The 11,039-nt window shown below is 34.8% G+C and overlaps 1 protein-coding gene across 1 annotated transcript in view; it reads right to left on the bottom strand.

The window, feature by feature from the left end:
- Positions 1 to 885: 885 nt before the first annotated feature.
- The window catches only part of DNAAF6 (dynein axonemal assembly factor 6), a gene marked incomplete at both ends in the record, with an annotated part of 30,768 nt that continues 20,614 nt past the window's right edge, over positions 886 to 11,039 (bottom strand). Inside the window, 2 exons of the mRNA XM_080795773.1 lie at positions 886 to 1,015; positions 6,197 to 6,282. Coding sequence (XP_080651899.1) covers positions 886 to 1,015; positions 6,197 to 6,282 — 216 coding nt within the window. The remainder of the gene's footprint in view (positions 1,016 to 6,196; positions 6,283 to 11,039) is intronic.

The raw sequence follows: 11,039 nt of genomic DNA, 5'->3' as shown, positions 1-11,039 counted from the left end.
GCTTTAAAATGCGATTCATTCATAAATAATTCTGAAATAAACAGGATATACAGTCCAGAAGAGGCAGGTGACATTGACATAATTCATAAAAATAGGTATGGCCAATTACAAATAAAGATAGGAAATGAGAAAGAACAGGTTTTGTAAATGCACTATGCTTTCCTTTATATTCCTTTTAAATGTCAAGGATTTTGATACTAAATATACACACAGTACCCCAAAAGGCATTGCTAGTAATTATTAGTGCACAAAAGGAAGACTATTTTTAACCCAACTAGATCCAAACATGGAGAGCAAGACTGGGGAAGCAAAATAATGCTGTGTGCTCTGGAGTATTTCTTATTCAAGTAAAACGTGTTAGTATGGTACACCAAACTATTTATAATCTTTTGTTATTTGTATCTTCCAGAATTGTGAAAGCCTAACCAGAGAACACTGTATATCATTTGATCAAATCAATGAAAAGGCAACCAAATAAACTTTTCTGGTAATAATAACGACCAACTGCAATGCAACTGATTGTATCATAGTATACTTAACTGGCTTAAGTTCTTCAGACTCCTGAAATAAGTGGACCAACCATTTCATGGTCATATTTCAGTTTTAATTGACCATGCAGTAATCTAACTGGATAACCTGTCAGCTATATCCAGCTATTGTTATAAAAATGGAACAGCTTATGAATATGAGAAAACAGTATTTTCCATCAGAGTAATAGAAATGACTGTCAAAAGATCAGGATCTCACTTGAATTGAATTGAGACCCTTTCTGAAATATGTCAGAGTAATAAAGAAGATAGAAAACATTAACTAATTGTTTTCCAAAGTTTTCTTTTATTTTTTTATCACTCCAATGTACCCCTTTTCCTCCTTACTCATGAAGTTTTAGAAGAAATTAATGAAATCCAACTCCCTTTTCAAAGTTGTGGTGACTTCAAGAGTCTCAGTTTCCAGAATATAGAAAGCTTTGGCACTGTTGCATTCCACAGGATAGGGAAGGGTTATCAACAGCTTCCTAAAAATCAAAACAAAACAAGACAAGACAAAAACCTAGAATCATCTTCCTAAAGAGATATCAAGAAGATATCACCTAATGAATCATTGAAACTAATATGTTAACTAATTGACTTTAAATTTTAAAAAAGCTATCACTTTTAATAAGGTAATGGAAAGCAATACATACCATCAGAAGATTGGGAACCAAAAAATATTTAGACAGTATAAGTACTGGGTCAAAAATATGCCTAAATAACACAAATAATATACCAGTTTCTTTGGCCTTAAAAATCCAAGCAGGGGCTTTGATCCCCTACTCTTTTTTTTTTTCAAAATTGACCCCATTTTGCATTATAGACACATAGTCTCGGCCTTGGTTTATAGACAGAGAAATAGAGCCATTGCAACTTTAAGTTGGCTGCATAGACCTGTTGCTAGCCATGCTTACGTGTAGATGGAATGTGACTGACTGATACAAATCTGAAAATTGGAATGGTTTTATAATAATTCTGCTAGCGTAATCCCAGGCTGAGTCTCCACTACAGGTATAGTTATTGAAATTCAGGCCTGGAATGATTTTAATACAAGATCAATGAAAGTGCTTCTCTGTGCTTGCTTTTGGTTCTTTCTACTATACATTGACAAAAAGCCCTGTGAGAGATTGCTGGGTTTATTTTGCCGTTGTGGCTCAGTTACAGGATAGCTGTATGCTTTAGATGCATTGCTGGGATGAGACATCCATAATTCTGTCATAGGGATATGAATCTGAATTATGCATGGGGTCGGCACATGCTGGTATCTGCAGAAAATTAAATGCATGAAACTCTTGTTACCTCACATTCTCCATTGAGAAGGCTTGAGTATCTCTATAAAAAGTGGGCCGAAAAGCTCTTTTAGAAGGTATAAGGTCCAAATCAGTAAAGTAACCTGGTATTTTTTAGGGCTACTTATTGAATATTTGTAAAAGTAGTGTTTGAAAACGAACTCTTGAAAACCAATTGCCTCTTTACTCATTTGCAAAGACCTAAGTTAAAGAAATGGGGCTCATTAAAAGTATTTATCACGAATATCTGGAACCAAAGGAGAAATTTTCTGTGACTCTTGTTCCATTCCAGATATTTGGGGTAGGAAAAACAGTTTATCTACCAGAAGTAATGCTATCATGATGTATTTTAATATAGCCTGTAATATTTGGTATCTCCAGAAAGTGGGTGCAAAAAGTGTTTAGAGTCTATCTTTTTAAAATTGTTTATAATATAGGTTGAGCTGGAGTTAGATTTGCTTTATCCCTTATTCTACAAATGATAATGTATTCACTTCAAAAATAAAGCAAAGCTCAGTGGTAGTAGCTTCATTGCACTAAAAGACAACTATAAATCAACTAAGGAGTTCCAATGATAATGTGCACCTCTCTGTCCAGAAAGAAATAAATTCAGAAGAGACAGTTAGTGGCCATTGGGATGATCCATCTATCTCTGCATTTCTGTCTAGTCCTTAATAGTATGGCTTCACATACTAAAATTTTGAAGAACAGAAATGGTGCAACTTATTTAGGTTCTTAGGAGAAGGGAAGTATTTTTTGTGCAGTCTGTTTTACTGCCTGTTATCTGAATTGAGATTTACATTTACACAAAATAAAATTCTACAAATACTTATCCATGTACAATTCACTGAAGCACAGGACTATATCTTATTTTTGTGTCCCCCCAGTGTTTAGCAGAGGACTTTATAAATGTTTGTTGAATGAATAAATAAATGAATGAAAAGCAAATAGTCACCACAAAATAATATTTGAATACCTACTATAGATTAGTACTATCACATATGAATAAATATTTAAGCCCAATCCCTCAGCCTTTACATTAATAGTATAGTTGCTTTTAAGAAGGTGCAATTTAGGCACTGATCAAATGTCTATCCAGTGTTAATTTTCATTAGCAATTATTTAAAAGTGAACTATAATATATGAAAGTAAAGACAAAAAAACTATAAAGTGAATTTTAATTTAGAGACTTACATACTTACATTTATATTAGCAACTGGAGCTCAATCACAAGGAAAAGTTCAGAAGGAACTCAAATACCTGGAAGCTAAAGACCACCTTGCTTAAGAATGCTTGGATCAACCAGGAGATCAAAGAAGAACTTAAACAATTTATGGAAACCAATGAGAACGAAGACACTTCACTCCAAAACCTATGGGATACAGCAAAGGCGGTCCTAAGGGGGAAATTCATAGCCATCCAAGCCTCCCTCAAAAAAATTGAAAAATCCAGAATACACCAGCTGTCTCTACACCTTAAAGAACTGGAGAATCAACAACAAATCAAACCAACTCCACACGTAAGAAGGGAAATAATCAAGATTAGAGCAGAGATCAACGAGGTAGAAACCAGAGATACAGTAGAACGTATCAACGAAACTAGAAGCTGGTTTTTTGAAAGAATCAATAAGATCGATAAACCATTGGCCACACTAATCCAAAAGAAAAGAGAGAAAGCCCAAATTAATAAAATTAAGAATGAAAAGGGAGAGATCACAACTAACACCAAGGAAGTAGAAACAATCATCAGAAGCTATTATCAACAGTTATATGCCAATAAGCTAAGCAACCTAGATGAAATGGATGCATTCCTGGAAAACTATAAACTCCCAAAATTGAACCAGGAAGAAATTGACAACCTGAATAGACCGATATCTAGTAACGAGATTGAAGCAGTGATCAAAAACCTCCCAAAAAACAAGAGCCCAGGACCTGACGGATTCCCTGGGGAATTCTATCAAACTTTCAAAGAAGAAATAATACCTATTCTCCTGAAGATGTTGCAAGAGATTTAAATACAAGACAACCTTGTTCTATGCATATTCACATAATGTAGTTTTATTTTATGTAGTTAATAAATTATTTTATCTAAATATCTGGGTTAAAAATATACATGACTTTTTAAAGGTTTTCTATTGGAGCCATAACTATTTTCAAAGCAAGTACAGAAATAGCTACTGAGCTGAACTTCACTACTTCATTTTGAAAGCATTTTTTTTAGTTCAAACTCAGTCAATTCTCAATCAATCCGAGTTAAAGGAGCACAGCAAAGGTGAGAATAATCTAAATAGCATTCAACCAAAATTTAACTCATACTTGTATTTACAATATGTTCTTATTATCCCATTCAAGGAATTCATTTATGACATTCTTAGGATTCACTTCAAAAAATAGTGGAACCTCACATGAAGACAAAAATCTTTCCTACTTTCTATCTACTCCATTTTGGGAATCAACATGCCAAAACAACCAGTTTTTTAAAAATGCAGAATTCAAGAAATTGCTTTATTTCTTTAGGTTGTATAATTCCAAAAATCTGGGTTTTGTTAATAATTCTAATGCAACTGACTACCATTTGACTGATATTTCTAGTCCATTCAGTTAAAATAGATTCACTTGTTCTGCCTTATACATACACGAACAGGATATTTTCTCTTACCTTTCTTGGGGTAAGTAAACAGTGTTAGAGGATGTCAAAATTAGAAACTAAAGAAAGTTAATGTAAATATCAATAAATTCAAAAACAAGACACACTTTCAATAACACAATTTCCTATAATAGCATGGCTCCAAAAATGCTCAAGTGTTTGGGAAAATGGTAAAAATGATATAAGCCTCTCTTCAGTCTTCTACCATAATTCATGATTTTTTTCCTAAGAGACAGCACCTCTCTGCACAGAGCACTTAATATATTAAAACAGTATGATCCAAAAATTCTAGTGTAGCCTGCATTCTATGTGGACAGGTATCTCTGTATGAGTCTTTCATTTAGTGGACCCTGATAGATATCTGGAATGACAGCATAGCCAGAGCAGCTGCTTAAAGATTGATGGAGAACTGCTAGGGGAACGGAAATTAACTCCATGGTGTGTAGATATGTATGTGCTTTTAACAAGCACACCAATATCATGGAAGATTAACTGTTCATGTAAGCAATCTTCCTTGCAGAGTTTGTGTGGAAGAGTAAAAGCATATATAATATGAATTTAAAAAGAACAATACTCCTTGAGGTGAATGGTAGGAATAGTGGATGTAATTTTAATAACACGAGACAATTTCTTGTGAGAATATAGTTTTGAAATGATATACATGATGAGAAAATATTTTCTATATATTCATCTCTAGTTCATTAGGGGTTAAATGCATCTACTGTGGAAATCAAGATTAAGCTACATAGGTACACTGGGTTGTTTACACATAGAGGTCTTTTGTATGAAGGATCTACTTTTTATTTTTTTGAAGTCCTAAGACCAACAGAGAAGTACTGATACTGATAATGCAAGAAAGAACAGGTGCCAGCAGCTGACTGCTCGCCACACCCAGCCTAAAATGTTCATGAGTTACAGAAAAAGAACCATTGCAATCAACCCAGGTGTGCTCACTGCTATACATTCAGATGAAAAGTGAACAAAGCAGTGAGATATTTAGATATTTTTTCTGATGCACACTGGGTTCCACGGATTCTCTCTTTACGGAGTTGGTTTTGAGAGACAGGACTGATCTGTCCAGGTTTCAGGATAAACATTGACATCAGAATCTTACTGTATGTGTTGTGTTTGGGGAAGATAATTTGAACTTGTGTAATAAGAAGAATATTTTGAAAATATCAAAATGTTTTAATTGAATTATTCCACTATTATCTGTATTCTTTTTCAGTGTAGTCACACTACTTGAGGAACTAGTGATAAATTATTAGAATTTTTATTTTAAGTTATCGATGACAAGACTTTTCTGTAAATCTTTAGATAAACATAATCAAATTTAGCCTTAGAGCTGCACAATAACCAAAAGTTTAAAGATATTGCTTCTCTTATACCATCACTGTATAAAAAACCTCATGAGAGACTTACAGCTTATGAGATTTTCACCTCTAGTTCTTTTTCCTCACGGATAAGCAAACTGTATCTTAATGTAAATGACTGTGTTTTGGACACAGTTTGGGTGGTGTCAATCTACTCACAATGTGTGGGGGCAAAGCAGAAAAAAATCAGGTGTTTCCAAATATATTTATATTTATATTATGCAGATCAAACATCTGAGTGACTTTTTCACTTTTCTTCAGACTTTAGGGGTAATGCAGAATAACTATGTATACTTTAAGAATATCGACTAAAGTTTTGTTAATATAATACATTATTCTAGTTCTAAGTTTTACTCACTTATCAGGAGTACGGAGGTCAAGAATCATTTCTTGGATGTCAATTTTAATTTCTGAAGGGTTTGTATTTGGCAGTTTAATTTTAACCTGAAAGAGAAAATGAGAAGAAAAATACTGCTGTCTTGAGGAACAGTTAATATGAAGAGTGTAGGGAAATATGGGGAAATGAGAACTAATATTTATTAAGTTCCAGCTATGTGTCAGCCTAGACCCTTTACTCATAACAGTCTTGAGGGGTAGGATTACCCCCACTTTAAAGATGATGAAACTGAGGTACAGAGAAATTTAATGAGGGCCTGAGGGCAACTGTGTGTATTTGAACTAAGGTCTGTCTGACTCCAAATCTATATAGAAACACGTTGGTTGCTTGTAACTTTCATTGTCTGAAGGTGTGTACTAGTGCACCTGCTAGGGCTGGGGACTTTCAGCTGGCTTTATATCAGTAGACACTTTGAATAAAAAGTGGTTAGTTCTCGTGTTGGGTGTGGGTTGGTGATGCCACCTATAGTATCTCAGTGTAAACTCCCATACCACAATTCCTAGAGAAGTGTAGGAGTCCATAAAAGTTGTTAACATAACAGAAGATAAATAACGACATGATCCCTACACACACACAAAAATGGGACTCTTCATTGGTTTGGTAAGATTTTACTTAAAAATGTCTCATCTCAATTAGCATATGACCCAGCAATTCCACTCCTGGGTACATACCCCAGAGCATTTAAAACATATGATGTTTTTGTTCACAGCAGCATTATTCACAATAACTTGAATAAAAGGCACAAACAACCCAAATTTTTATCGACTGATAAATGGATAATCAAATTGTGGTATATCCATACAATAGAATATTATTCAGCCATAAAAAGCAATGAAATACTATTACATGGATGAACCTTGAAACATTGAGCTAAGTGAAAGAATCCAGGCACATACTGTAGGAAATATATTCATATGAAATATCCAGAGTAGGTAACCCATAGAGACTGAAAACAGATTGGTGAATGCCAGAGGCTGGAGAGGGAAAAAAGAGGAGTGACTGTTTAGCAAGTATAGACTTTCTCCTGGGTTGATGAAAATGTTCTGGAATTAGATAGTGATGGTTGCACAACATTGTCAATGTACTAGGTGTCACTCTTAGTGAATTTTGTATTGTGTATTTTACCACAGTACAGTCTTGCCCCTCACTCTAATTTAATTAATTCCTTTTTTGATGGAAGTTGATTTATCATCTATCATTTATCTATGTATCTATCATCTATCATCTATCATCTATCTATCCACCCATCTATCTGAGATGCCATAGCATATGGTTTCCATAAACAAACAAAAACAAAAAAAAAACAAAAAAAACACAAAAATTTACCTTAAGGTTAAGGTAAATTATGAAGCTTTCTCTAAAATGAGCAATGAGACTTGAAATATCAGACATTGGGTGATTTAAGAACTGGACTGGTATGGATAAAAGTACCAGGTTATGAGGGAAATACATATCAAATAAATAATGGGGAAAATGGAATTCCTTGTAAGAAGTTTAAAGTAGGCAATAGTGTTTTTGCAATATAAAATATGTGGACTAATACATGTCTGTGAGTTATATTTTACTTTATTAAATCTGTATATAAAAAATATTTGTAAATTGAGCTCTAGAAGTCCTACTATCTAAATATATCCTATGGCTAGTATTTTCATTAAAGAAAGAATTACCTCCTAATTTATATTTTGAAAATTCAGATGTTCATAATTATAGATGTTTTAAGTGAGAGAAATAGAGCATTTCTTAAAGAGGTGGTTACAGGTGCTCTACCTCAAAGTAAATGAGCATTCTATTGGATAAAAAAAAGACCCATTTTTTAAAAGATTTTATTTATTTATTTGATAGACAGAGATCACAAGTAGGCAGAGAGGCAGGCAGAGAGAGGGGGAAGCAGGCTCCCTGCTGGGCAGAGAGCCCAATGTGGGCTCGATCCCAGGACCCTGGGATCATGACCTGAGCCGAAGGCAGAGACTTTAACCCACTGAGCCACCCAGGTGCCCCATTTTTTATAATAACTTCAGATCTGAGAGTTGAGATGTTCTTTAGTTGCAGGATGACTCATATCACCTGGACCAAGGGATGTAAATATTTATTTCTTTAGTCTGAAACATTTAGTTCTTTCAAGGTAAAAGATTATTTCCCCAAGGTTGAAATGACATTTGAGGAAGGAAAAAAAATTATAACTTATGTGAAATTTAGATACAACTTCTGGGTAGAATGTCAAAGTGGTTCTTAAAATCATTGGCAACTCTAGTGAAGGGTAATTCAGAAACAACTCACTGATCTTTTCTCTTGAGAAAATTAAAATTGTGTACAAAAACGTTTTCAGAGGAGGGACAGGAAGGAACAAATTAAGTGGAATAGTATGCATTAATATCTCATAAGATAGAAGGTTCAATAGGAATCTTAACAGAAAAACTCCTAAAACATGAATCAGACTTCTTTAGAAATACTTTTAATGAATTCCCAGAAAAGAGACATGGTTATTTATTGACTTCTGATTGTACCCAAGATCTAACTAGTCCAACATTAATAAGTACAGTACGTCACTGACCAAGCAATTAAAGGAATTGATGTTCCTCTCTTTACATAGGATGCAAATTGATTTATTTCAAAGAATTACTTATCTTAATAGGTAAACTAAGGAAAACTAAAAATTTCACTGGGGACCTTTCAACCTTTTGGGAGCTCAACCTTTGGAGTCAAACTTGGGTATGAATTCTGTTCCTATCACCTATTAGGTATTAATTGCTTAGAGTTATCTATTGCTTTACAACCAAAACCAATTACACATCCCCCTCCTAATTTGTGGCTCAAAACAATACACATTTATTATCTCACACATTTTCTGTGAGTTAAGAATTTGGGAGTAGTTTAGCCAGGTAGTTCTGGCTTAGGGTCTAAAATGAAGTTCTAACCAAGATATTGACTGGGACTGCATACATTTGATGACTTTATTGAGGCTAGAGGATCTGCATCCAAGGTGGCCCACTCACATGTTTATTGGCAGGAGGCCTCAGTTCTTCACCACATGGACTTCTCCATAGGGTTTAAGGCTGCTTGATTGTCATTATGACACAATAGCTATCTTCTCCCCAGAGTGAATTGTCCAAAAGAGTAAGGCAAAAGCAATGCCCTTTTTACCCCTAACATAGCCTCAGAAATTGTACTTTTTCATTTCTATGATATCCTATTGGTTATACAGGGCAGCCCTATTCAGAGTGTGAGGGGACCACATAAAGAGAAGAATATCAGGAAGTGAAAATCATTAGGGACCATCTCGTAGGCTGGCTACCACAGTACCTATTACCAACTTCAGTTCAAACCTATGTCTTCCGGCCTTGTGAATAAAATGTAGCAGGAAAAGGTCCACAACCTTAAGGTTTGTGTGAGCCCTTCTTTCAGCTTGTCTCTTAGTCTCTGGGAATGCACTTTGGGGCTTTCCTGGAGATAGGTAAAGGTAAGTCAAATTGCTTTCATGGTCCTCTATTTATTCTCCTCTATGTGTTGTAACAGAGCTGGCTTAATATACCAAAGCACTTGGGAGGGGGAGGTCATTAATGTAGGATTATCATTTTGAGTTTTAAATTTCCTCTTTATTGTTTTGTTCTTACGACAGATTTGTATGACAAGATGGTTCCTGAAATGATAACATTCCTGTAATCTGTAAATGATTAATACAGGCTCCTTAGCTCCTCAGACAAGTGTCTGTGATCAGATTATAAGATGTTGGAAAATTGAAATGAGAAGGCCAAATGGCAAATGTTCCACAGAGGTCATCCATTCTACGTTTCCTCTTGAGCTGTCACTTCCTGACAACCAGAATGGAAGAATAAATCAAATATATCTTATATTTAACTTGGCCAGTCTATGTATGCTATTTACTGAAATTCTATTGACGCTCAAGATATACAGAAGGGTTTGGGCTGAAAGTTTAAAAGATATTTACTTTATGGATTCAGGATATTATCAAACTACTTTTGAATTGACAGAAATACAGGAACCACCTCCAATATATTTGATTCTTAGCAAGGAATTTAAGTCTATTTGAGTTTCAATTTGAAACTTAATGTTAGGAAATTTTGATTAACAGAAAAAGTTCGGGTAACTCTCATTCTGAATTGTTTCAGTAATTTAACTTCCCATTGTTTTACTATGGAAACCCATGTTTAACTATGGAGATATTTTTCCCATTGCAGCCATCTAAGTATTTTATAAAAATCTTCATGAGTATTAATGATCTATAGGAAAATGAAAATAAAAAGTGATGGATCCCTACTTTGAAATAATATATTTACCTCTGAAGAATAAAACTATAGAGGTATGTGTTCTCTGAAACCAAGACACAAAACCAATAGATATCTTTTTAAATTAAAGGATAAATTTTCTATGATGTTATCACTTCGGCTTTTTAAATTTTATTTATTTATTTGAGAGAGAGAGAGAGAGAGAGAGAGAGCACAAGCGGGGGTGGGGCAGAGAAAGAAGCAGACTCCCCACTGAGCAGGGTGCTAGACGTGAGGCTGGACCCCAGGACCCTGAGATCATGACCTGAGCCGAAGGCAGACAATCAGTTGAGCCACTCAGGTACCCCTGATGTTACCACTTTGAAACATTCCAGTATTATAGTGTCATGCCTGTCTTATTAGATCATAGAAGCATAGCACCTCTTCTCTCACAGGAGTGCTCAGGTCACTCTGAAATAAGAAGAATCTATAGGACCTCCATGTCTCTATTGGCGCCCACAATCACCCCCAAACACTCAAAGTCTCACTACCACTAGCTGTCTTGAGAATACCAGAACACA

The sequence above is a fragment of the Martes martes genome, assembly GCF_963455335.1.
Source record: "Martes martes genome assembly, chromosome: X".
NCBI classification, from domain to species: domain Eukaryota; kingdom Metazoa; phylum Chordata; class Mammalia; order Carnivora; family Mustelidae; genus Martes; species Martes martes.
This window is presented reverse-complemented; position numbering and strand designations above follow the sequence as displayed.